The sequence below is a fragment of the Buteo buteo genome, chromosome 21 (genome assembly GCF_964188355.1).
Source record: "Buteo buteo chromosome 21, bButBut1.hap1.1, whole genome shotgun sequence".
NCBI classification, from domain to species: domain Eukaryota; kingdom Metazoa; phylum Chordata; class Aves; order Accipitriformes; family Accipitridae; genus Buteo; species Buteo buteo.
Genome location: NC_134191.1, coordinates 2253887 through 2277375, shown reverse-complemented (window position 1 = coordinate 2277375; position 23489 = coordinate 2253887). Strand labels below are relative to the sequence as shown.

The following is a 23489-nucleotide window of genomic DNA, read 5'->3' as shown; positions in this document are numbered from 1 at the left end:
TATCTGCTGTTGAATTCATAACTCACACCCTGAGTTTTCACACTTTTTCTAGTTAAGCACCTGAAATTAAGGGAACAATAATTTCTTTAAAAATCCCATGTAATAAATCTGGGAGCAAAGCTATCATGAGACTATCTAACTTGAAATGGGATTAATTTAGGCCAACAGCATAAATAACATTTGTTACATGAAGTGATTAAACTAGAGAAACTTAGAACTAAACCATACTTTGATAAAACGCTGTCATACTCTTTAATTTTCTACATCAATTTGAGAAGGAAGTGATGCAGTTTACCTCTTTGCAAAGTTTATTATTTTAAAACATTAGGCTATTAAATGTGATCTCAGAGGATAATACCCTGTGAAATATGGAGCAGAACATCGTTTATCATCAGCATTATTCTATCTAGCTAACTAAGGAAACTGTTTTTAATATCATGGCAGGAAGTACTCAATGGATTAAGTAGACAGGGTAGGTTTGGGGGTTTTTGAGATCAAAGTAGTGCATGCAAGATATTACTTGTAGCATAATCGCCAGCCTCAGATTGGGTATTGAAATATTTCAGTTTTATTTTCTAGAAAATGTAATTTACTCCTCAGAGATTTATGACGCTGGCTGTGAGAGCCAGACGGAACATCACTGTATCTCTTAGAAGGAGCGCTCATATGGTCAAATGTTTCAAAGGTCAATAATGGCCACAAGCCCATGCTCGCAAGAGGAGATGGTTCTGTTTTGCTTAAATGTCCTCTTTGATAAACTAAGATTCAACACTGACACAGGAATAGCTGCTTTGTTCAGCTCTAGGAGGAGCGTGCTGCTTTGTCTTTACTCTTGCTGCAGGAAGGGAAACTCCAGAGGTGTTTTTGTATCATAAATAATCAACCTGATATTGGGTCTTCTGTGGCCAGGGATATTAACGATGCCCAAATCTTTGGCCATTTCTCTACCATCTTGGGGTCTGGCTATTTCTGGATTGCATGGGGATTTGGGTCTTTCTAAGGCTGTCCGTGGGAAGGTGGGATCTGCTCATGAGCATTTGTATGATGAAATGAAAATCATGAGACTTTTAATGGGTACAGGGAGAGTATATGAGATTAGGTAATTGATTCTAGCAGTTCTGCAACTGAAACAGCGAAGTTGGAGGCTTCAGCCAAATGAAGAGAGGGTCAAAAAAAGTGTGTTACTTTTTTAGTAAAATGCTGTTTCCGTAAGCAGTGATATTTTAGCCATTTGAAAAATACGAGTCGAAGTTGCCATTTTGAGTGCAGCCCAGAGGCTGTGCAATCTGTTAGGCACCAAGGGAGAGTGTAAGAGGCAACACTTTGTCCTCTGAGCTGTCAGAAAGCTATGATTCTGTATAAACAGGCATCTGGTGATCTGAGCTATGCATGCTAACAGAAATGGAAAGAGATACTTAACCAAGTCAAAGACAGCAGTTCAAGCACAAAAGAAAACTCTGCTGGTGGGGAGAGGAGGGCAGGCTGGAGCCGGAGCAGAGACGCGCTCCCATGGTCAGCTCTTTGCAAGAGCTAAGGGGGTTTGCAACGCTGGCTGGAAACCCGGCAGTTTTCGCAAAGGGGGGAGAGAGCATAACCGGCAGAGAATGAGGAGAATTATTTAAAACTGATCTTCTTGCCTTTGAAACGTGTCTTTGCTTGCTGTGTTAATAGAACTGATTGCTGAAGAAATGGAGGAAGAGAATAAAGAGCATACGTGCGAGACGTTACTGATGTGCATTGTTACTGTACTGAGTCATGGGCTCAGGAGTGGGGGTGGAGTAGGTGATGTGCTCAGGAAACCATCCAAAGAGGTAAATTATCACTGAATGGGGGTGGAAGAGTGATAACCACGTCGGGCTGGGGATCTAGTTCTGCTGGGGAAAACGTGTATACACTCCCTTTAAACAGAAGTAGGATACATCGCGACTAGAATGGACCACACTTTCTCTCCGTGTAATATTGTTAAATCTCTGTAGTATCAGATTAAACAGCAGCCAGTTCAAACAAGCTTCTACCCATCCTTTTTGGGGGGCTTTTTTAGCTTGAGGACTGTCCAGAATAGGGCCCAAAGGAACAGAAGTGGTGTAGCCAACAGTCTGTGCTTTGGGAGTTCAGGATCTGAAGAAATAAGTACAAGCTATTGGAAGAGTAACATGAGGTAGCAGAATGAAACTGCAGTGGTAGCTGATACCATGCTAGTGGCACGAGCTTCTGTGGAGAGCATCCCTAGGGAAAGGTAAGATGTGTAAAACTGGGCATGGATGAGAGGACAGGGACCAAGATGGGTTGGAGCTGGGGCTGTGGGAAGGAAGGCAGGCTGTTGTCTGGAGCCATCATCAGAGAGCAGGGACCAGTCAAAGCAGCAGGAATTTTTCATAACACCCAAAGCTGCCCGTATAGCTGGTTCTTTTTAGCTGTTTGTGCCCATTTGAGTCTCAGGCTGTCATTCCCCAAAACCATGTTAGGGGCCAAAGGAGCAGTCTCGGTCAGAGTGAACGCTTTTCTGTTGTTATCTGCAATTTCAAAGTGTTTTCTAATGTGTAGCCTTATTTTCAGCTTACAATGATTTGAAAGTTACATAATTTTTAATAAAGGTTTGGCACCCAACTGGCAGGATGATTCTGAAAATGGGCGTTAGGTGTTCAGGTATTCAGGCCTGCAATAAATATGAAATGGATACTGGGAAGTCCAACTTAATGTCCACATACATGGTTGTTAGCATAAATGAAATTAATACTATTAAATTTCAGCAGAAGACTTTATGGTCAACCCTGCTACTATATTGATATATAAGCATATTAATATAAGGATATAATTTGGATGGGCTTGCAGGGTGGGGGTGAGGGGAGAACAAATTTCAACGTGTGTGAGAGAAGAGGACAGACTTGGACACAGTAAGCAGAACGAGCAACTCTGTAGAGACTGTATACTGGTAGCTGACTAATTTGGCTTTTCTTTCAGTAATCTTGCATTTTAGTTTCACTTAATGTTTTGAGTTGTAAGTTATCATTGGAGAGCATCAGAAATGGAGACTCTGAAGGGAGGGGTTGTGGGGCAGTGTACTCCATTGCTGAACTGAGAAAGGCATGGTAAGGGTTAGATGTGCACGTATTTGGGTTGTTAATTATTAAAATATGTATCTTGCAGGAACCTCTCTTTGCTGCTAGAGTGATATATGATCTGTTATTCTTCTTCATGGTCATCATTATTGTCCTTAACCTGATTTTTGGTGTGATCATTGACACTTTTGCTGATTTAAGGAGTGAAAAACAGAAGAAAGAAGAAATTTTAAAAACAACTTGCTTTATTTGTGGTAAGTGTAGAAACACACTCAAGAGTAAGGGGTTACTCTCTCAAAGTCAGAGATAGCTGCAAACTTGCAGGAAACGGGAGTCTGGAATTTCTGGCTGTTCCTACCTTGCATTCCTCAGCTGGTTGATATTCTCAGGTACCACACACATCGGAGCCTGGCAGCGGGAAGAGAGGGGGAATGTATGCTAGGTATACTGGTTTTTCCTCAGCTCCTTAGTTTCTGTTTCTCCTGTGCTTCAAAGAATAGTTTCCTATTCAAATGGGAGAGATTTTTATAAACAGTTGTTTTTTCCAAGGGTGTAGAGTGTTGAGTAGTGCCTGTGAAAGTTTTTCCCATCAGTAGATTGGGAATTAAGCTGCCGAGCCTTTGAGGCCGGTGCAGTTAAATGTGATGGTCATGCAGAAGTTGCATAACACACAGACTGACAGAAGTAACCTTTGGAAGTTTGCTGCAAAGCAAATGTTGCTTTTGGTGTCATTTTGCCTAAAAATAGGAGATGCGTTACGAAAACCAGCAAGCTGATTGCATACGAGGTAGCTACCTTTTTTAAATCAAAAGTTTTCTGTTATATATAGTAAAGTGTGAGCAGTACTTGTTAAGCCTTCTTTCCTCTAATTGCTACATTGTGGGAATTTGTTAGAGAGTTTATCCCTGTTACTGAGTGTTCATTTAAGAATGATTGTGACTGTTAAGAAGTACAGCAGACTGTAGAAACAAGTTTTGTTCTTAGAGCTCATTTTCTTAGTATCAGTTTGTAAATACTAAGGGTTATATATGTGTCACTCTTGTAGGTTTGGAAAGAGATAAGTTTGATAACAAGACAGTCACATTTGAAGAGCACATTAAAGAAGAGCACAATATGTGGCATTATTTGTGCTTTATTGTGTTAGTGAAAGTAAAAGACTCAACAGAATATACAGGACCAGAAAGTTATGTGGCAGAAATGATCAAGGTGAGTTTGGAGTTCTGCTTTTCTCCTCCCCTACTCCCCCCTCCCAGATTAGACCAATCTACTGGCATGTTTGGTAAATATAGTACTCGTATTTTATTTATTTTGCAAGCAAAAACTTGGGGTAAGACTTTTTCTGCAATAATAGGCTTAATCCAATGCCTTTCCTTTTAGAAGCATCTCCTAAAGATAATATACTTAAGATGTACTTGGCAAGATAACTCGATAAAAGACATTGCGTTGATGGCAGCACATTTGCTGCAAATGGATGGTGCGGGCAGGGGCACTCGTGGGAGCCGACGTGTGCTGCAGCACCGCAGCCGTCCGGCGATCTGCGTCTGCGTGCCTGCGGCTTCTCGGCCTCCGACACCCTCCCGCGTGTCTGCCGAAGTAGGTGGCAGTGAGCAGTGACAGTTAGGTAGTCTCCGTGGTTTTAAATCGGGTGAAGAGAAGGTGTTCTGTTTTGAAAACTAATGTTTAAGGGAGAATATTTGCAAGCTGGTGGACGTGTCTGAAGTGTAACAAACCGGTTATAACCTGTCCCAGTACAAATATCTTAAACTGACTTGTAGGATTTGTTGTCATATGATTTTAGCTTATTGTAAAAAACTAAAATTAATATCTACTCAATTGTAACGCCTTTTAATGAGAGAATTAAAAGCCTTGTCTCTGGCAAGCTGCAGGTTCAGAGCTCCTGGAATTAGCTCCTAAACCCCAGTTACTAATTTGTGTGTCTTCTGGCTGGTTAGCAAAAGCTGTTTCTGATTTGTAACATTTCAATTAGTTATTTCTTTATTTGCCTTCAGACGAATAAATAGCAGAAAACTTTTCTTTATTTGTCTCTAGCCTTTTCACTCCAGAGGTACAACGTACCTTGAAGTGGGCAATTTGTCGTGGCCCGGTCAGCATGTAAATCCCACCAAGATCTCTTAAACATGTTACTTTGGGGTCACTACAGTGTATGTCCTAGTTCTGGATTTCTGCCTCTGTAATGAGGGCTTAAAGAAATCTTGTGAGCAGTCACCTGATAGAGGATTAGCACAGTGAGATAACTAAGTACATCACTGCTGCTTTCTAGTCTGACCGATTATGTTGCTCCCTTTATTTATCCCACTGCAGCAAGCATTACTTCAGGGGAAAGCACTGTACTCTTTAAAATGTTTCTGCTTGTAAAAGAGGATCTTGTGTTGTGTTAAAACTAGTTTTAAAAAGTTTCAATTAACGAACAACTTATTAACAAATTATTATTTCAGATTAACAGTTCAAATTAGATAAGAACCAAAACCTAGTCACTGAATATGTTTGCAATAAACACAAAAACTGGAGAACTTTTATCAGAATTCCCATTCATAGAAGTGTCAGCAAGGGCTGATTACTGTGTCTTGAATGGCAGTTTGGATACATTATGCATAGACCAAGTGTCTCATGCAGATGCAGTTTTATGTAACTATATGCTCTAGGTAGAGGTTTGGAGTATGTCTTGTAGTTGGTGGGTTTTTGCATTTCATGAGCCGGGTCTCACTGCAATGCTGTTGAAAGCGTGGTGTAACCACACAAGCTGTGGAATAGGAAGTAAATTTGCTTTGCACATCAGTGGTCTGCAACGACCCGGCACAGGCGTGACCGGGGCAGCTCGGGCTGCCGCTGCCCCGACACCGTAGCTCTCGGCAGCATTTTGCAGTCGATGCGTTCCTTGGGACTGATCTGGCAAAGCTTCCTCTGAAAATCAGAAGCAATTTCTTTCCATCATCTGTTAACATTAAAAACATGCTTTTCTGCCCTAGAAAATCTGAGTGTAAAACATGATGAATATATTTCTCTACCAGGCCTGTTTTAAATACTTCTGTACGAGTCAGAAATCCTTTTTTCTGCCTAAGGTATATCTAGGAGTAATTTAGGGCATGGTTCATCTTTTACTCAAGCCTTCTGTCTTCATCCAATGAATCTAGAAGGATGGGCAAAAGGAAAGCCTTAAATATATCAGTGGTTCCAAAGATTGAGATTCACCTGTTGGAGGTGATGGTTTATTTTGTATTTGTACAGAGGGCAAATGGGAACCTGTGGTTGCTTAATGTCTGCGGCTACCAGATTCTCCTGGAAAGCCTACTTACGTCGTGGGTAGATTTTAAAAGGGATTTTCTCCCCACGTGTGCAGACTGAAGGTGGCACTCTAACATCTTTGATAATGACAAAGATGGGGCCTGTCTTTTCCTTGGGCTGTTCCGTGGTACCATTGTTCAACTGCAATTTATACCCATTTTTAGTAGTTGAGGGTAGGAAGCATAATGTGCTCCAAATCATATTGCAGTGACAGAATACACCTCAAATATGCTTCACCTTTGCTCTGACTCTCAACAGAATATCTTTAGAAAACTCTGGGATTTCTGCCTTTTGGCAATAGTAAAAAAAAAAAAAAAAAAAATTCCCTCTGACATTTAGTATTTGTGGGTTGTTCCAACACTAGAAAACATTAAAAAAACAAAAACCCAGAAGAACGAATTTAGGACACTAAAATTATATTCACCATGAGCTTGTGAGTTGCATCCAGTGCTGCTTGTACAGTGCTTTAAAGATATTTTAAGCACTGTCGTATCAAAAGAATCCTGGACAATTTCACTTATGCCAGTTAGTGAATATTCAGAAGCTTTAAAAGTGATCTTGAATTTTGATGTTTTCTTGTCTAAAAATAATGCGTGTAGAAAGGCAGTTCTGAGGCTGTCCACTGTACTGGAGATGGCAGAGCTGAATCTTGCCCATAGAATTCATCTTGCACCCTGCAGGAACCTGACCCAGCATAAAAAGAAATTGTAGCCTTGAAAATCAATGAGTAACTACAATTCTTTAGTGAATTTTATATTTCTTCATGGATAGAAGCTCAGTAAGTTAAAAAGCAGCATGCAGAAAGAAGTCAACAGTTAAACTTGGAAAGAGATTAAGGTTTAGACGTATTTTGAGCACTATAAGCCTGAGCAAAATAACAATTTAAAAAACAATGATCTGACAAAATAAAATCTAATAGACTGTACAGATAGTACTGATTGGTAAGTGTAGCTTCCATAACGTTTTTTCTGATACAAATATGGGTCTGTTGGTGCTTGTAATCTCGGATTGTTTTTGTTCACGTTCCCCCGTGTTTGCGGAGCCCGGTGTGTTTGTGTGCCGCTGCGTGGGAAGCCAGGCTGCAGTGGTCTTGTAGCTACAAGTCCAGGCTTTTGATAAGAGGCCTGGAATTCATCGCCAGCTCTTCCCCCTGTAAATAGGGATAATATTCACTTTCATCAGTAAGGTGAGCGTGTGCCTGCTGTGATATGTGATGTAAAACTTGGGATATCTTAAGAATCTTCGCTGGGAATTGCTAGAGCAACGCGGTGGGGAAAAATGGGATTGCTGGTTCTGTTTGATGTAGAAGCTGAGCTTGGGTACACACCCGAGCTGCTGCGGTGACTCATCCGCTGTCCTGAAGTCCTTACCAGTGCTGGTGAGGTTGATAACCTCGGCAAACAGAAGCTTGGCATGAAGCAGCTCACCTTCAAAATGCATTCTGGAGCCACCTCCTAATATCTGTTTAATAGCACAGACAGTACTGTAGGATGTGAGAAAACATCTAGTGGTAACAGAGATGATCTTTAATTCTTGGTGTTTATAAAGCCCTCCCGATGACCTAATTTCTGCTCATCTGGCTGAAGCACTGCAGATGTGCACTTAAGGTAGTGCGACTTGGGGATGGACCAATGTCTTTCCAAAAGTGTTTATCTGGAAAGTATGTTAATGGTGCTGCAGAGCTGGTAGCCCGGTGCCTCCCGCGTTTCCCAGGAACAAAGGCATACGGTTCAGCTCTGCGTGGCTTTGTAGTCACCAGGGAAGATCAGGTGATGTCTGAATAATACCAAGTGTGTAGGAGGTGGGGGGATCCACTTATCGTGTTGGCCAGACATTGACATCCACACCCAAATGACTAATGTGAACTCAGCGCAACTCCCTACAGATTAGTTCATTTAAGTGTCTTATCTACCCGTCCTGCCTTGAGAATTTCTGAAGTTTTCTGCATTTGCCTCCGGTTACTGTGGCAGCCTCGCTAGCAGCAGCCCCATCGGTACAGCTGTCGCTTGAGTCTTGGCAAAGGTCTGCTACAAACAGCTGTTCGCAGGCATTTATAATATGTAAGAAAATCTTACTCTGAAGCTCGATACATAGAAAACCACATATACATTTCGGTTTTGCGTGCACTCGTAAGGTGGTGTGCGTGCAGCTGCAGTGCGCTGTCACTTGCATGGACAAATATTTGCATACACAACGCTTGCATACCCTAACGTGGGGTTTTGCATATACACCTTCACATCAACATTTGATCAGTGTGGGTAAGGGCCGCATGGCTGTGAGTGATTTTATGCACGCAGATGTGCATATTAAAAAAATAAAGGCTTGTTTGGAAAAGTTTTTTTAGCACAAAGCTTCCTAACTAGCTGTTGCAGTTTCCACAGATTTTTAATCTAGTGTTGCACCAAGCAGGATACGTGTCATTAACCTTTATTACAAAAGTGAGGTAGAGAGGTGTAAGAGATTGCCCAAGCTCACAAGTCCAGATTGAGAGCACCAAGTCCTGAATCTTCAACTGGACTGTGTTGTCATTTGAAAAATGACCCATTTATAAATAGGAGTGATGGTGCAGATATCCTTAAAGGAATTTGGAATGGAAATGAAGGCTAGAGATTTCCTTTTGTGCCCTAATTAACCTCTTTGTACAGAACTGGAGATTTAAGTATATTACTGAGCTTTTTTTCTTTTTGTCTTGAGCGATGTGCTATACCATAATCAGAAAGTATTTCTTTTTACTGTTTTGAGCATCCAGTGTAGCCTGTAACTTCTGCCAGAACATAGCCTCCTAGTAAGCAAAGGCAAGGTTTATTCAGTGTCAAACTTCTAAAATCACATTCTTCCAGAAGTGCAAGTTCAACCTGAAACCTCTCCCAAGGAGTTAAACACCCAGCCATGACTGTCGCTGTGCTCTGAAAGTCAGCAGGAGAGTGTGATTCACAACCTGCACGAGGCTCACGTGATGATGGCTTTGAAGGGTTACTGTGTCCCCAGGCTCTACATTGAATATAACGTGGTTGGAGGTGGCCAAGACTGGATTTTGAACTGCAGCGCTTACAGGATTAGCAAGTGGCAGGCCACGATGCTTCAAACCTGAAGAACTTCAAAAGGGGCTTCATCATTCCAGCAATGGTGAAAGATTTGTATACAGCCAAAATTATACAGTCTGAGGAAGTATTAGAAACTGAGTTACATTCATAATGTAATTTGTGCTTGGAAATCCGGTACTTTGGGGCAAAATCAAATAGGAGAGATTTGTCATGTCAATACTTACCAAACCAACGGCAGACGCAGAAGAGAGCAGCCCGTACAAATAACTTGTATGCAGTTGCTCGGTTATAGACGAGGAAACGGGGGTTTCAGGGCTCCTGGTCGCGATGACGCTGGGTGCAAGCTGGGAGAGGAGGAGGACTGAGGTCAGGATCTGAACTGGAGCTGATAGTGCTTAATTTAGTGGTATCTTCCCAACAAGCTGCATCTTGAGGTACCTTACCAGAGTTAGCCAATATAATTAGAGGCTTAAACAATAAATAATAGCAGAGGCATAGAAGAGCCAAGAGATGCGTTTGGCAGAAGGCCCTTGGCTGCTGGAAACACTGTGTCATAGGCACGGGCCGCGAGCTTTGCATTTAGATAGTGAAGCAACTTGTTCCACCCTTGAAATCGGCATTGAAGTGCAAACCAGAAGCTGCACGGGGAGAAGTGGTTGGTGAACCTCATCTTCCCCATGCCGCGTTAGTGTGCTCTTTCCTCCGGAGGTGTGCACGCTGGCATGCCCTGCAGCGTGCTGCAGAAAAAAAAAAACCCTCCTGTTGCTGGCATTAACCTTACGTGGCCGAGTTCTTAGTTTTCCCTGATAAATGACCTGGGCAGGCATCTGTGCTGGGAATATCGGGTTAGCATCCCCACTGCCGAGTCAAAGGTTTCGCTTTGGCTGAGCGTGTGGCAGAAAAAGGGGCCTGGGTGGATGAAAACAGAAGCAAAGGCTTCAGCCCGACTCCGTGTGATGGTTCGTTTGGGATTCAGGTGGGTCCCAAAGCAGCTCGCAGGGCGGCGGCGTGCCGTGGAAAAAAAACCGCTCGGTCTGCAACGCCGGCTAGGACAAAAAAGCCCCACGGAGATGTGTGCGTGTGCCGAGGAGGTGGCCCGGGGCCGGGGCGAGGTGGCCGACCCCTGAGTCATCGCTGCTGCCGCCTCCAGCCCGGCCGTGCCAGGGAGCCCGTGACCCCGTGCCGCAGGGCGCTGCGCCGGCCACCCGGGCCGTGCCGGATGCGTTGCACAAGAGTAGGTGGGTGACTGCTGCCATCGCCACCAGCAGCTGTTTGTTCAACCTTTGCATGCTTAATTGTTTTGTCCTGCCCCGCCGGTGGTGGTGTAACGCGTCCTACTTTAAAATGTAGATCCAAACAGCCAGCAGCAGGTTTCTGCGGAGAGGCGGCACCGTCCTTTCGGCAAGAGTAAGGAGATCGCCTGGAGGGATTCCCACCGGGACCGTCCGCCTCAGCCGCATCGAGCCGGGCGATGCCTGGTGGGGTAACTTCACCGCTGGTAAACACAACGCTCGGCTCAAGTGAGTCACCCGCAGCAGAGCTGTCACGGGGATGTACAGGGGGGTCGTTTCATACGGGGACACGGTGTTGTGGTTTAACACCAGCTGGCAACTAAGCACCACGCAGCCTCTCGCTCACCCCTCCCCGCCCCAGTGGGATGGGGAGGAGAATCAAAAAAAAAAGTAGAACTCGTGGGTTGAGGTAAGAACAGTTTAATAATCAAAATAAAATATGATAATAATAGTAGTACTAATAATTGTAATGAAAAAGAAGATAACAAAAAAAAAAAGAGAAATAAAACCCAAGAAGGACAAGTGATGCACAACGCAATTGCTCACCACCCACTGACCGATGCCTAGCCAGTCCCCGAGCAGCAATCGGCCCCTCCTGCCCGACTCCCCCCAGTTTATATACTGGGCATGACGTTCTATGGTATGGAATATCCCTTTGGTTCGTTCAGGTCAGCTGTCGTGGCCATGCTGCCTCCCAGCTTCTTGTGCACCTGCGTACTGGTAGAGCATGGGAAACTGAAAAATCCTTGACTTAGGATAAGCGCTACTTAGCAACAATTAAAACATCAGTGTGTTATCAACATTAGTCTCGTACTAAATCCAAAATACAGCACTGCACCAGCTACTATGAAGAAAATTAACTCTGTCCCGGTTGAAACCAAGACACCTGGTCAGTCATTCATCTTCCACCTTTGGAAATGGTGTCTGTCTTCCAGGTTCCCTGCTCTGCACCAGTGCAAAAGCCGCTTAGGTATTTAATCTGTGGCAGCAGTGAAAAAGGAGATTTTTATACCATTAACCTTGTATCATCAGCCTCCTGTTTAAACACATGGTGCATATGAGGACTTGAAAATACTCTTCGTGTGCAGGGGAGACACGGTCGAGTGCTGTTTTTCATGGAGAGGGGAGAAGTGCAGCTTGGAGTGGAAGAAGTGATGGTGAGCCCTCTGCAGAAGAGAGAGAGAACCTGACATGGGGCTTTTTCCAGGAAGCAAAAGAAAGAACCAAGAGGAGTTTCATCTCGCCACAAACAAACAAAAAAATTAATTTTCGAAGCGCTTCACAAAGCTGTGTATTAGCTGTATGGGTATGATTTTTAACGACACATGACAGAAACTGAAATTTGCGGCTGCCACCTTCCCCTACTAAATGGTGGCTGCTGGGCAGCCTTCCGGTGGCAGGCTATAGGGATTTATTTTGACGAGCATTGAATCAGCCCTTCAGCGCCCCATAACTATTAGGCGCAGCGGTAGCTGAATAAATGGAGACCCAGAAGAGGAGCGGCGATGCGGCGTGGTGGTGCCGGAGGTGAGGACGAGCCCCGGTCCCTGCCGTTAGCGGCCGCCTCCTGCCCGAGGAGCGGAGCTAATGCATCTCTTGGCACGGCTCGCCTTGAGGTTGCTTCAGAAACCTTTCTTAGAATAAACTCTTTGGCAGAAGCAGGGAGGAGCGGGCGCTTCTCAGAATGAATTGCATCTGCATCATGCAACTCCGCTTCCCCTTTTTCAAATTTCCAATCGTGGACGGTCAGCCTCGCCCCCATGTCTGAGATTTAATGATATTTGCTTTACAAAGAGGGACTTTTCCAACTTTACCTAGAAAAGAGCTAACCCGAAACCCAGCACTTGTGGTTAGCCAGCTTCCGTCAGTGGCTTTAGTCAGTTCGTCTGTTGCAGCGGAGGAAGCTGCGACTGTGACGGGAAGAGGGAGCTGACTGCACACCAGGATCCCGGTGCCTCTGCTTGCAGGAGGACCACAGCAGACAGTGCATAACTGCATTGGTATGCGAGGTGCCAGCAGCCGGGAGGGTGCACGGCGGGACAAGGGACAGGCAGAGAAAAAGGGATCAAGGGGGAAGCCTTTCCCGTCACTTACTGCCTCTGAAAAACTACCAAACCCCCAGTGAAAGATGTAAGGCTGTATCTTTAAAGGCACCCCGGTGTTCAGTTAAAGTTCAGCAGAAACTAGATCATCAAGATATAAATCTTTTATTCAACCTTGAATAGAAAGCGCTCTGCAGAGGGAGCGCCGCTGGCAGCCGTGGGGCCGGGAGCCGGGCTGGCTGCTGCACGCTGGCCCAGCGGGCTTGTCAGCGACTGACCTTTCTGCATTCCTGCTTATTTCCGTTTTCACCATCTCTGCTTGAGGCATCATCATTTATTTATTTAAAAGAAAACACCCCCACAACCTGCCCCCCCCCCCCCCCCCCCCGCCCAGCACGGCCGGGGATGGGCATTGGGGCAGAATTCTGCATTTCAGCAGGCTGGTCGCATCCAGGCTCTCGAGCTTCTCTCTGCGGTGCTGGTGGAGGTTGTAGGAACAGGCTGGAGGTTTTCCATGCAAAGCCAGAGTGAAGGGGTGCAGGGTTGTACCTGCAGAGAGGAGGAAGAGGAGGAGGAGGAAGAAGTCCGTCCCTGCGTGCTGGCAGCATCCCTGCTGCCCTTTCTGGAGAGGTCCCAGCAGCCACCATGGGTCAGCCAGCACTGGTGCCAGTTTTACCAGCATCGATGGAGTTTTACCTGCACATCTGTCCCCACGGTTCCTCACCTCGGGGCGTTTGCCCAGGCTGTTCGGGTGGACGTCCCCTTCTTTCTTGCTGGGTGGCTGCTGGACGCTTCCAGGTGAACTTTGGGTTTGAGTCGTGCCAACAAGGTATAGGAAACCTGAAGGGGAGCGCAGGTTAGGGCCCAGCCCGATGACACGGGTGGGCAAAGTGATGTACGGGTCCTTCCCTAAGCCTGTCTGTGCACAGAAAGTTTCCAGGTGCCCCCGTTAACTCTTTCACAGGTGGGTCAGGACTTAGCAGGGGTATTGCCAGTTCCAGGCTCAAAAGTGAGTCCTGTCCTCACAGCCCAGGAGACTGCCCGGAGGGCCACGAGTCTTGTCTCCTTTTCGTTAGTGTGTGGAGTTCACATGGAGCATTTTGGGGGTTTCATCTTTCACCACTGCCATGAGAACTAGAGAGGCACTTTGTTGTTTTTCAAGTGAAAGCCAGGATTTCCCATACTCAAGCAGCTTCAAGAGCTGGGGCTTTCAGAAGACCAGTGAGTATGAAACTTCTGATGAGCCTGCAGAAGCTGTCAGTGCTCTAGTGCTTGCTGGTTTGATTTCACCATCCGAGACTGCCCGTCACCTTCCCTGCCTGTAATGATCAAGTTGCAACCTCTGCAGCAGCTACAGCATTTGCTTATATTGCAAAGTAACGTTAGAAAAGGGTTAGGGTATTTGTTCATAAGATCTTGGAGGTGGGGAAAGGCTGGTTTTTCCAGGTCCTGCTCCCCTCGTCCCCTTCATCCTTCAGAAGGATGGGACCTGGGAGCACTCTGGGGATGGGCTTGGGAAGCTCACCTCTTTGGGAGCAAGTAAAACAACAGTATTTGTACAGCAAGTAGGAAGTGGGCAGGAGATGGGCAGGAGCTTCAGGGCTCTGCTCTTGTGTCTGCCTAGAAACCTCAGGACATGGACCTGAGGGTCCAGGCAAACCTGCAAATATAAACTGCATTTTAGTCTTATTTGCCGTGTCCTTGAAAACCTCTTGCCTGGAGGAGAGCAGGGAGGGGAATAGCCGTTGGTTTAGTTTGTTTTCCCTGGGTGGGGAGGGGGAATACTTTGGGGGTGAGGTGCTGGACCTGAGCACGAGTGACAAGCCTGCCCTCTCTTCCCTAATGAGGATTTAACTATGGCTGGAAGAACGCAGTGAAATGTTGCCTGTTACTACTATTAAATCTTAATTGTGGGACTGTCATTTCCTAAAGTCCAAAATATTTTGGCACTTGTCTTCATAAAGGCATATTTTTTTGTACATATATTTTTTCTTTTATTAGCAGAAGCCATCTGCCCTGTAAACAGAGATCAGGAGAAAAAAGCCTCCCTGGCAGTTTTGCATCATGTGGGAATCCTGTGGTGCGCTGCATGGGAAAGGGCCTGCTTTCTGCCTTTTAATCTCGGCAATAGTAAACTCTAAGCAGTTCAGAAGCAACTAATTTAAGATGATGAGTCTTGGCATCGCATCTGAATTGCAGAAAGGATGTGACTGTAACTCTCTGTAGAGGTGCACAACCCTGATTTAAGCAGGATGGATGCTCCTGGGAATGAGTGAGCATGGAGGGGGAGCAGAGAGATGGGGGAGATGGGGTTCGAGGTAGAGATTTAGGCAGGCAATGGCAAAAAGCCAGAGAGAGTTTGTAGTGCTATAAAAATAAGCTGTAGTTTTGAGAGAGAGCCTAGCGAAGAGCCTGGCCTGCGAAGCGGGGCAAAATTTGGCCGCCCTTAACCAGTGCTGTTGATCGATCTCTGGTTTGGGATGCTGGTAATCCAGTAGGCTATTACTGTTTCATCTGGTTTGTTTAAAATATTACCAGTTGTTGTAGTGTCACCTGTGAGAGTGCACACATCCTGATGTCATCCAGTGTTAGTTTAACTTCCATTTTAGAGAGTATCTCCAGCGTGGGAAGAGAACCAGAGAAGATAGGAAACCAGTTCAGTGTTGAAATTTAAGGTGTCAAGATGCGGTATACACCCCTCCTCCTCTTTTGTGGCTTTCTATTCCGTTCCTGCTTTTATTTTTAACGTCACTGGCATGTACGTGAGTGTATGTGTGAGCCACTATGTACATATTAGTAAAACTGAGCATGTGTCCACTGAAGTTCCTGGCTATAACTTAAACATGGAATATTAGAGAATTTGTATGCCTGAGCGAAAACTTCATTATAAACAATTCATTGTAACTTAATCTGTCCCATATTTTAGCCTGAACTGGGCAGTCAGAACGTGATTTTTTTTCTTTTTCATTAAAAAGGAAGTATTTCAACTGTGAAACATGGTTTCAACTATGAAACAGGTAGAACATAGTTTCTTTCATTAGAAAGGACAGCCAAATGTTGCTTGATAAAAAAAGCAAACCAGCTTTATCAGCAGAAAATCTCCAACAAAAATTAAAAGACTATAAGGTGGCAGCAGATTTCTAGCCCTGGAAGATGCTTGTCCACATATGAAATCTGAGCCTGTTTAATGTCCAGTGTTCATGTATTACACTGAAGTGTATCTGAAGAAGAAATGGCTGGGGAGAGTGAGTTTCTCGAAAGGAAAAGCCAACAATAAGCAGCCTTAATTTTTAGTAGTACATCTGAAGTGCCTTATTGCCTCTAGCAGGCAATTTTGCAAACTTTTCAGTCAGATGCAAATGAAAATAACTACAGAGCTTGTGTATCTGAGGAACGTCCCTGCGTGGCATTAAAAACCTGTCTGCACTCAGCCGCTCGGGTGCAGGTTTTCATTTGGCAAACACTAATTGTGAACTCGCGTCTGATCCTCAGGAGAGAAACCTGGACTGGTTCCCCCGGATGCGGGCCATGTCACTTGTGAGCAGTGACTCAGAAGGAGAGCAGAATGAGCTGAGGAACTTGCAGGAGAAGTTGGAGTCCACCATGAAGCTTGTGACCAACCTCTCTGGCCAGCTGTCAGAGCTTAAAGATCAGGTAAGGGAGACCTGGCTGCGAACGGGCGGCCACGCACTGCTACGGGCAGGACAAAGGTCCTGCAAGCCTGTTGTACAAAGTGGTGTTTTACAGCTCCATGGCTCCTGCAAACGCCGTGAAGATCTTTTGCTAAAGTAACTCGTGTTCAGGAAAGAAGCGAACAAACAAAATGTCCTTCCAGAGCCCTGTATCCCAGCTGACCTGCCTGGCAGTGCTAACCGAACTGGTGTAGTCCAAAGTGGCCACCTCCAGAAAGGGAAAACTTGCATTAAAAAAAAAAAAAATCAAAGCTGAAGTTAACTTAAATCAGTCCTCGCTAGTGCAGGGAGCCTGCATGTATGTATGTATTGTTGTTGTTACAGGTTTTAATCCTAAGACCTTAGCATGATCCTGTAAGTCAGAGGGTGTGATATTGATAGAAGTGCTGTGTTGCTGCACGGACCTCAAAACCTGCTGAGAAACTGGAGAAATACTTGAGTGGTTAGCTTGCACTGATCTCCGTGCTATCACTGCACTGCTAATGCAGATAAAATTTGGCTGCTGTCACGCTTTTAGACTGCAGCATAGGCAGACATACCCACAGAAATATTTTGCATTGCAGCATGTATTGCTGCTACTTAACACATGAACACCTCATAGACCTCTGAGTATTTTTTCGATGCAGCAAGAGTTTGAGGACTTGTGTTAACTTTTGGCTCGGCTGGGGCTCGAGGGGATCGTGGGGATTGTTCCCAGCCCAAACCCAGCGATGGCTTTGTGAAAGCCACAGAGGCAGCAGGGCTTTATTTCATGTTGTCCATACGGATTACAGCCTAAGTGGAAGCAAAAGGGAAAATGCTGTTGCCTGCCCTGGTGGGAGCTGTTTGCGGCAGCAAAGTGACTAGCTGCTTATCTTTATGGATTAATAACCTGAGCCAGATGGTTCAATTAGTTAAGTTTATATAGATATCGGCACTGGATAGTAATAATTGCTGAACTTGCACATGATGGTATCCCAGGGCAGTCGATGGAATTGCCCAGGGCAGAAATGGCCAACAGATTTGGTTTGTTATCTCTTCAGATGTGATCTGCTTACTGTAGCACAGTTGGCACAACTCTCTCCAATACTAATCGGATTCCTGCTTCCCATCTCTGCTCTGGGTTGGCCGGGTTTGTCTGTAAGCTAGTTATCTTCACGGAGACATGAGTCTCTGGAAGCCAATATTGACTGAGATCCCGGCTCCCTGCCTTCCGATCACGCTCTGCATTTCTGATGGAGCTGGGCCCTTTTACCTGACACCCCACGGAGCACAAGGAAGGGATTAATGTGTAGGATTGGGAGCAGAAAACCTTGCTGCTCTTGGCTGTAATTAGTTTTCAGACACTGTGCCATGGACCCCTTTGCTCTAGCTGGTTTTGAGGATGGAGGATAGAGGCAGTTGCTCTTTTGTCTGTGCTTTAATACTTGTTGGGTAGTGGTTTTGCTATTTTGCCTGGAAACAATTATCTTGAAACATGTGTCTTACGTCTTCTTGTTGAAGGGTCTGACTCAAAGTGGTCTGCAGTCACCAGGAGTCTTTCCATCAGCCACAGCCAGCTCTGGATCAGAATGCATTTATTTCTGAAGCTTGCAGCTCTTGGCTGACCAAGCACTAAAAACCCTTCTCGCTCTTTGTGAAAATAAGAATGAAGGATTTAGCTTTTAGAGAGCTACTTGACTGTAAAAGCAAAAGAGGAAACCAGCTTCATTAATGTTGTGATAGCTTTTAGGAATTCCCCTAAGTACCATTATTGAGAGCCCTGCTTAAGTTGCAGGATGCTCCAATTATGTGACAAAACCAGTATATCCCTTCTCCTGATCAAGAACTGTCTCCAGGAAAAGGAACTAACTCAGGGAACTTGTATTTGTATTTATTTTTTTGTAATTAAATAAAGGGAAGGGAAAACCTCTCATTCATTTGCTTTTCAAGCTCGTTAGGTTTCTGGAGATTCTAGTTGTTAGAAACTGAAATCCAGCATGCCTTCTTTCACAAACAAGTGCACCAAGAGCCATTAAAATCTTGATCACTTTAATTCTGTGCAAAAAGATTACAACATAATTGTCTGCAACAGCAGGGGATTAGATGTAATCATCCAGAAGCCCTTTCCAGCGCCGTCCTCCGGCGTCGGCGAGCGTGTGGCATCTCTAGCAGATGCTCGGGACGGTCCCTTTGCACCCGCCGGGACCCCTGTCCTCCGTCGCCGGAGCTGCTGCTCAGGTTGGCTTTAGTCGAGCGGGCTGGCGAGGAGCAGAGCGGGCAGACACCGGCGCGTCCGCGTGTGTGTGCACGGTCGGTATCCCGCTCGTGCACTTTGCACGTGCCCTGCTCCCGTTCCTAGAGGTAACTCCAAATCACACGTGACCTTTGGAGCTAGGCAGCGTGCGTCTGGGCAGTTATATACGATTATCGGAGAGGCCAGCTTGACTCAGTTGAACTTCAGGTCCCTCGGTTTTGTTTTTTAATCCTGTCAGCATTACTCCAGTAGCTGACAGCTCCCCTGCAATACATTGCGCCTAGATTTTATTGCCTTTTAGGCCCAGGTGTACAGTTGCTACAGCTGTAAAGCTTTTGCAAGAGATTTGGTCTCCAGGTAAATGTGATAGAGATTAAAGTTGCTCCGTCTTGCAGCCCTGTGCCCTCTAGACAAGCATTACTTATCTCGCAGGATTAATAACGTTCTGCATCGACATTGCAATTGTATTTCTCTCTCTCTGCATTATGCTTTATTCTTCCTATTTTTTTAAAAGGCACGTCTTCTATGTACACCTGCATCAGGGTGCACCATCCCTTTTTCTACACAGCATGAAAAATATGTTACAGTCCCTTTTTGTTGTTCTTTTCTCTTTCCTTTTTTTTTTTTCATGTGTCCTCTGAATCAGTTTATTTGCTGTGTGAAATCGTGGCTCTTAGTTTGCTCAGTGAAACTACTTAATATAAACAGGCATTTTAAAAACTAAATCCTGCTTGCATCTTTGCATTTCCAACTTGTGGGTTATCTTAGAGACAGTTAAAAAAAGTCCCAGTGGTTCAGCAGGGGAGTAGCTTGTGTGTGTGTCTGAGACCAGAGAGTGATGGGAAGACTCCTCTCCTTCTGCTCCTGTTTGCCTGTGAAATGTTACAAGGCTTTTGTGAAAACAGACTTCCAAAAGTGTGGTACAGGGGACCGGGAGGTGTGACCTGTCCTCGTGAGGCTGCGGTCGTCTTCCGGGAAAGGTAAAATAACAGTTCTGCCTCCCTTGGGTCAGGCGATGAGCAAGGCACCAGGCTGCAGTCGAGTTTAATTATGGTTTCAAGAGGAGTTACTGTATTTTGGTCCTTTCCCTGGTGATTAAATGAGTGTAATTACACACAGCTAGCCTGAGTGAAAGCAGCGGTGTGCACAGTGCTGTACAGCCCCTGGGACATGGAGGAGCCTTTTGGAGGTTGCCCAGAACTGCCTGTTGTGACTAATTCTTTTCCCCATAATGAACTCCAGACCCGAGGTCGGCCACCGGCTGGCTGCCCCAGCGTGCCAGGGTACCCCACACCGGAGATGGGAACACTATTCCCCATTGCCAAAACTGGAGTCTTTAGACAAATACCTTCAAATGCAGGCTACAAATGGACTAAATGTGCGAGCATGCTGTCTCCCTTACCCTGGAGTCACTTCCACAATCATTATATTGGCTGACATTTGTGATTAAATATCTGAAAAATGAAAAAACTGAAGGATTGTGGGTGCAGCTGTTGCAGGAAAAGCATTGCAAGGAATTCAGTTAATTCTCATAAAGAAAAATATTCCAAATTGTATCTTATACTTGAACGAAAGATTACTTTTTTTTGGGTGAACCAGCCTTAGGGCTAGGTTTTCCTGCGTGCAGGCGTGTTGCCGGACGGGTCCCGCGAAGCCCCGGTGAGCCGGCTGGCCTGCCCCGGCATACCCATGCCTGTTACCGCAGCCGGGCACGCTCAGCCCCAGGGAAGGAGCAGCAGAAGCGGGACGTGAGTGCGGGTATTCGTGCACGCCGTCGGTGCCGCCACGGATCGCGTGCAGCGGTGCGGTTGTGCGTTCGCACGTCGCTTTGAGGGTGTGGGGGCTCTCGGTGGAGCCCGGGTGTCCGAGGAGCGGTGTCGGGGTCCCCTCGCCTTGGTGGTCTAGGGGCGAGGAGCTGTCTTGGCATCCTCCTCGGCACGGCTGCTGCAAGCCGTCCCACGTGTTGGCTCCTCCGAAGCCGAGATGTGGTCGCAGAGGGAGCCGCGGGGAACGATCCAGCTGTTCGCCGCTGGAGACCCTGCCCACGCCGGAGTTGCTCCTTACGTGGCGTGTCGGCTTATGCAAGTCGTCAGAAACCTCCCGAGGTTTCAAAAAAAGAGAGCGGGGAATTGGATTGTGGCCATTTCTCAATATCGGTAATAAAAAATGATGATCCATTTTCAGGTCATGATTGCACTGATCAGGAGAAACGTTATTTTATCTGATGGGAAGTACTGCCAAAGATTTGGCTGTCTGGCAGTGAGGTGGTTAACCTCCTGTCCCTGCCTTGCGTCTTGGCTTTTGGCAGACGGAGAGGGATGTTGGCTCGCTCCTGATGAGAGCGGGAGCGCTCGAGTCTATTCCAGCAAAGACAAGGGTATTCCCAGCCTGACTTGAGGGCTCGCCCCTTTCTTCCGCCCTCTGCGTCTGGTCTGCCTCGTACATTGGACCGGTTACAAAGAATTTCTAAGAGGGGAGGTTTCTGCGAGCTGCTCTCTGCACTAATTTGCCTGGCTCTCCCAAGCTCTCTTCTTGCAAAACGGTAGTCAGCCGCACGAGCAAGTTCACGGACGTCCCCGATGAGTGCACGAGACAGGGCTGTAGTTGCTGCTTTCATCTGTTAGCACTTGGCACAGCGGACAGAGGAGCGTTATTTGTAGAAAGTGGGTTTCAGAGCAAACGCTAACCAGTAAAGGCAGCGCCAGGTCCTTCGGCGAGCTGACGCACAGGAAGCGTCTAGGCCTAATGAGCAAACTTTTTAATTTTCCAGATGACGGAGCAGAGGAAGCAGAAACAGCGCATCGGTCTCCTAGGACACCCTCCGCCCATGAATGTGAACCCGCAGCAACCGGCATAAGTCAAGAAGGGTCACTTGCCCCTCTCGCAACAGCACGAATAATGCTAACCCAGAGTTCAGATCCGACCACTGAGGCTGCTTCTGTGTACGTTCAGTTCATTTTGTAAATAACCTGTTTTTATACTATATGTATATGACTGCTACTATATAAAGTTTTGGGCATACGTATTGTAATTAGAACTGTTGGCACGGGACGGAGGTTAAACTTTGTGCCAAAACTATCAAAATTGCCTTTTTCTTGGAAGGACTAAAGAGAGCACCTGAATTGCACTTGAAAAGACTATTTGACTATGTGACATGTATTTTGTATTTAAAAAAAAATAGAATAGCTAGTATTTATGTTTTTATACAATTGTGCAATATGAATTATGCAATCACAATATATTTGTAACTCCTGAATGTCCTAAAGGGAGTGCACATCTTTGAATCTGGTGTGTTAGTACAATGTAATAAATGGTATAAAATTACAGGTGTAAATGAGGCTGCTGCAAAATTGTGTAACTGGTGATTTTTCATACCCTTGGACATTTTTGTACCATGTGTGTAAATATCTTGCAATGCCATATCTGTTGCCTCTTCCTCCCAGAGATAACACTGGGAATCCGTGAGCTATTAAATTGGTATCAATTAAAGCAAAACATTACTTTGAAGCTTCCAAATGAGGAAAGCAGGAGGTATTTTTCAAGTGACTTCTTCAAAGTACTGAGGCTAGAAGAGCTCAGATACCAGGTTTTTTAAATGCTAAGATTTCTTAAAGGGAACTTTTTATGCAAAATGAAGTTTGGGATGAGGATGCACTGCTGGCGAGTCGGTGCAGTCTCCTACGGGCATTTCATGCCACGACACCTAAAACCTATCACGAGGCTGTCCAGGCTTTGCATTCTCAGTGTGTAGGATCCTTTCCTTTTATTTTTTTCTTTAGAGACCTATGTGCCTGCTAAAGCTTTAGCAAACAGGCATTGCACCGACTGAAACATGACCTATCCTATTAGGACCATTAGCTGAGCACTGACGTGTGTAATGCTTCTGAGAGCCACTGGTTTGAGGTTGGTCTGTCCCACCCTGTCCCCTCCCTCTTGCCCTCCATTCGGTCACTGTCTTTGGTTGCTGATTCTAGAGAGTATGAAAGGAAACTTGGTTTGGGTTTTTTTTTCTCCAATCCGTTGCATAGTTTTATACATGGACCTCATTTTACAAAAGCTAACTTCCCTGCAATACTGTCTACAAAAAAAAAAAAAAAAAAAAAAAAAAAAAAAGAAAAGCTACCAACAGAGCTATGAAAATTTGTAAATGCATAAATATAGGTATTTAAATAAATGATGCAAAATACTCTATGGTCAGAGGCTGCTGGTGGTTTTTCTCCCCCCTCCAAGGTGGTGTGTGCTTGTGTCTGCTGTCGCGCTTGCCTGCGCGCCCTGGAAAGTCGAGCCGCAGGGGCCTTGCAGGTAAGAACGGTGCTTTTCCCCCACTCAGAGCAGGAGGGGCAGCGGTTGGTCTTTTAATACCAGACCAAGTCCTTCCTCCTCCAGCAGCGACAGGCACTGGTGCCCCAGGAACCTTGTCTACGATCACTCCAGTTTTCAATCCTTCAGACTCTTACCACTGATATTTTAGGCTTGTCATCCTCAGACCTGAGAGTGCAAGAGTTTAAAAAAAAAAACCACTCCAGCTCCAAGTATCGTGTGCGCAGAAGCGTTGCTGATTATGTGTATTTGATTAAGATGTAGCAGGAACTACCTGGTACAATTAATCATCTTTAATCTGGTAAGTGCACACAACTGTCTGAAAAGGGTGCGTCTCCCTGCCACAGGTCATCACAAAACGTCAAAGCGAGTGCATCCATGGGGAGGGAGGGAGGGCAGCCTGACCAGCAGTCTCCCAGCCCGAGATTTACTGGTGTGATTGTGACTTCTTAATCATGTGTAATTTCCATACATATCCTGGTAAATCTGTCTTCCTCCCCTCTGCAGCCCCTGGCTCCTCAC

At 45.6% G+C, this 23489-nt stretch overlaps 1 protein-coding gene across 3 annotated transcripts in view; it reads left to right on the top strand.

Annotated features, from left to right (window-relative positions):
* The window catches only part of ITPR1 (inositol 1,4,5-trisphosphate receptor type 1), a 180177-nt gene extending 157333 nt beyond the window's left edge, over positions 1–22844 (top strand). For all 3 annotated transcript variants that reach the window (XM_075053126.1, XM_075053125.1, XM_075053124.1), the window contains 5 exons: positions 1672–1811; positions 3148–3313; positions 4105–4265; positions 16233–16394; positions 21418–22844. In XM_075053126.1, the coding sequence (XP_074909227.1) occupies positions 1672–1811; positions 3148–3313; positions 4105–4265; positions 16233–16394; positions 21418–21504 (716 nt within the window). In that variant the 3' untranslated portion in view covers positions 21505–22844. The remainder of the gene's footprint in view (positions 1–1671; positions 1812–3147; positions 3314–4104; positions 4266–16232; positions 16395–21417) is intronic.
* The last annotated feature ends 645 nt before the right edge of the window (positions 22845–23489 follow it).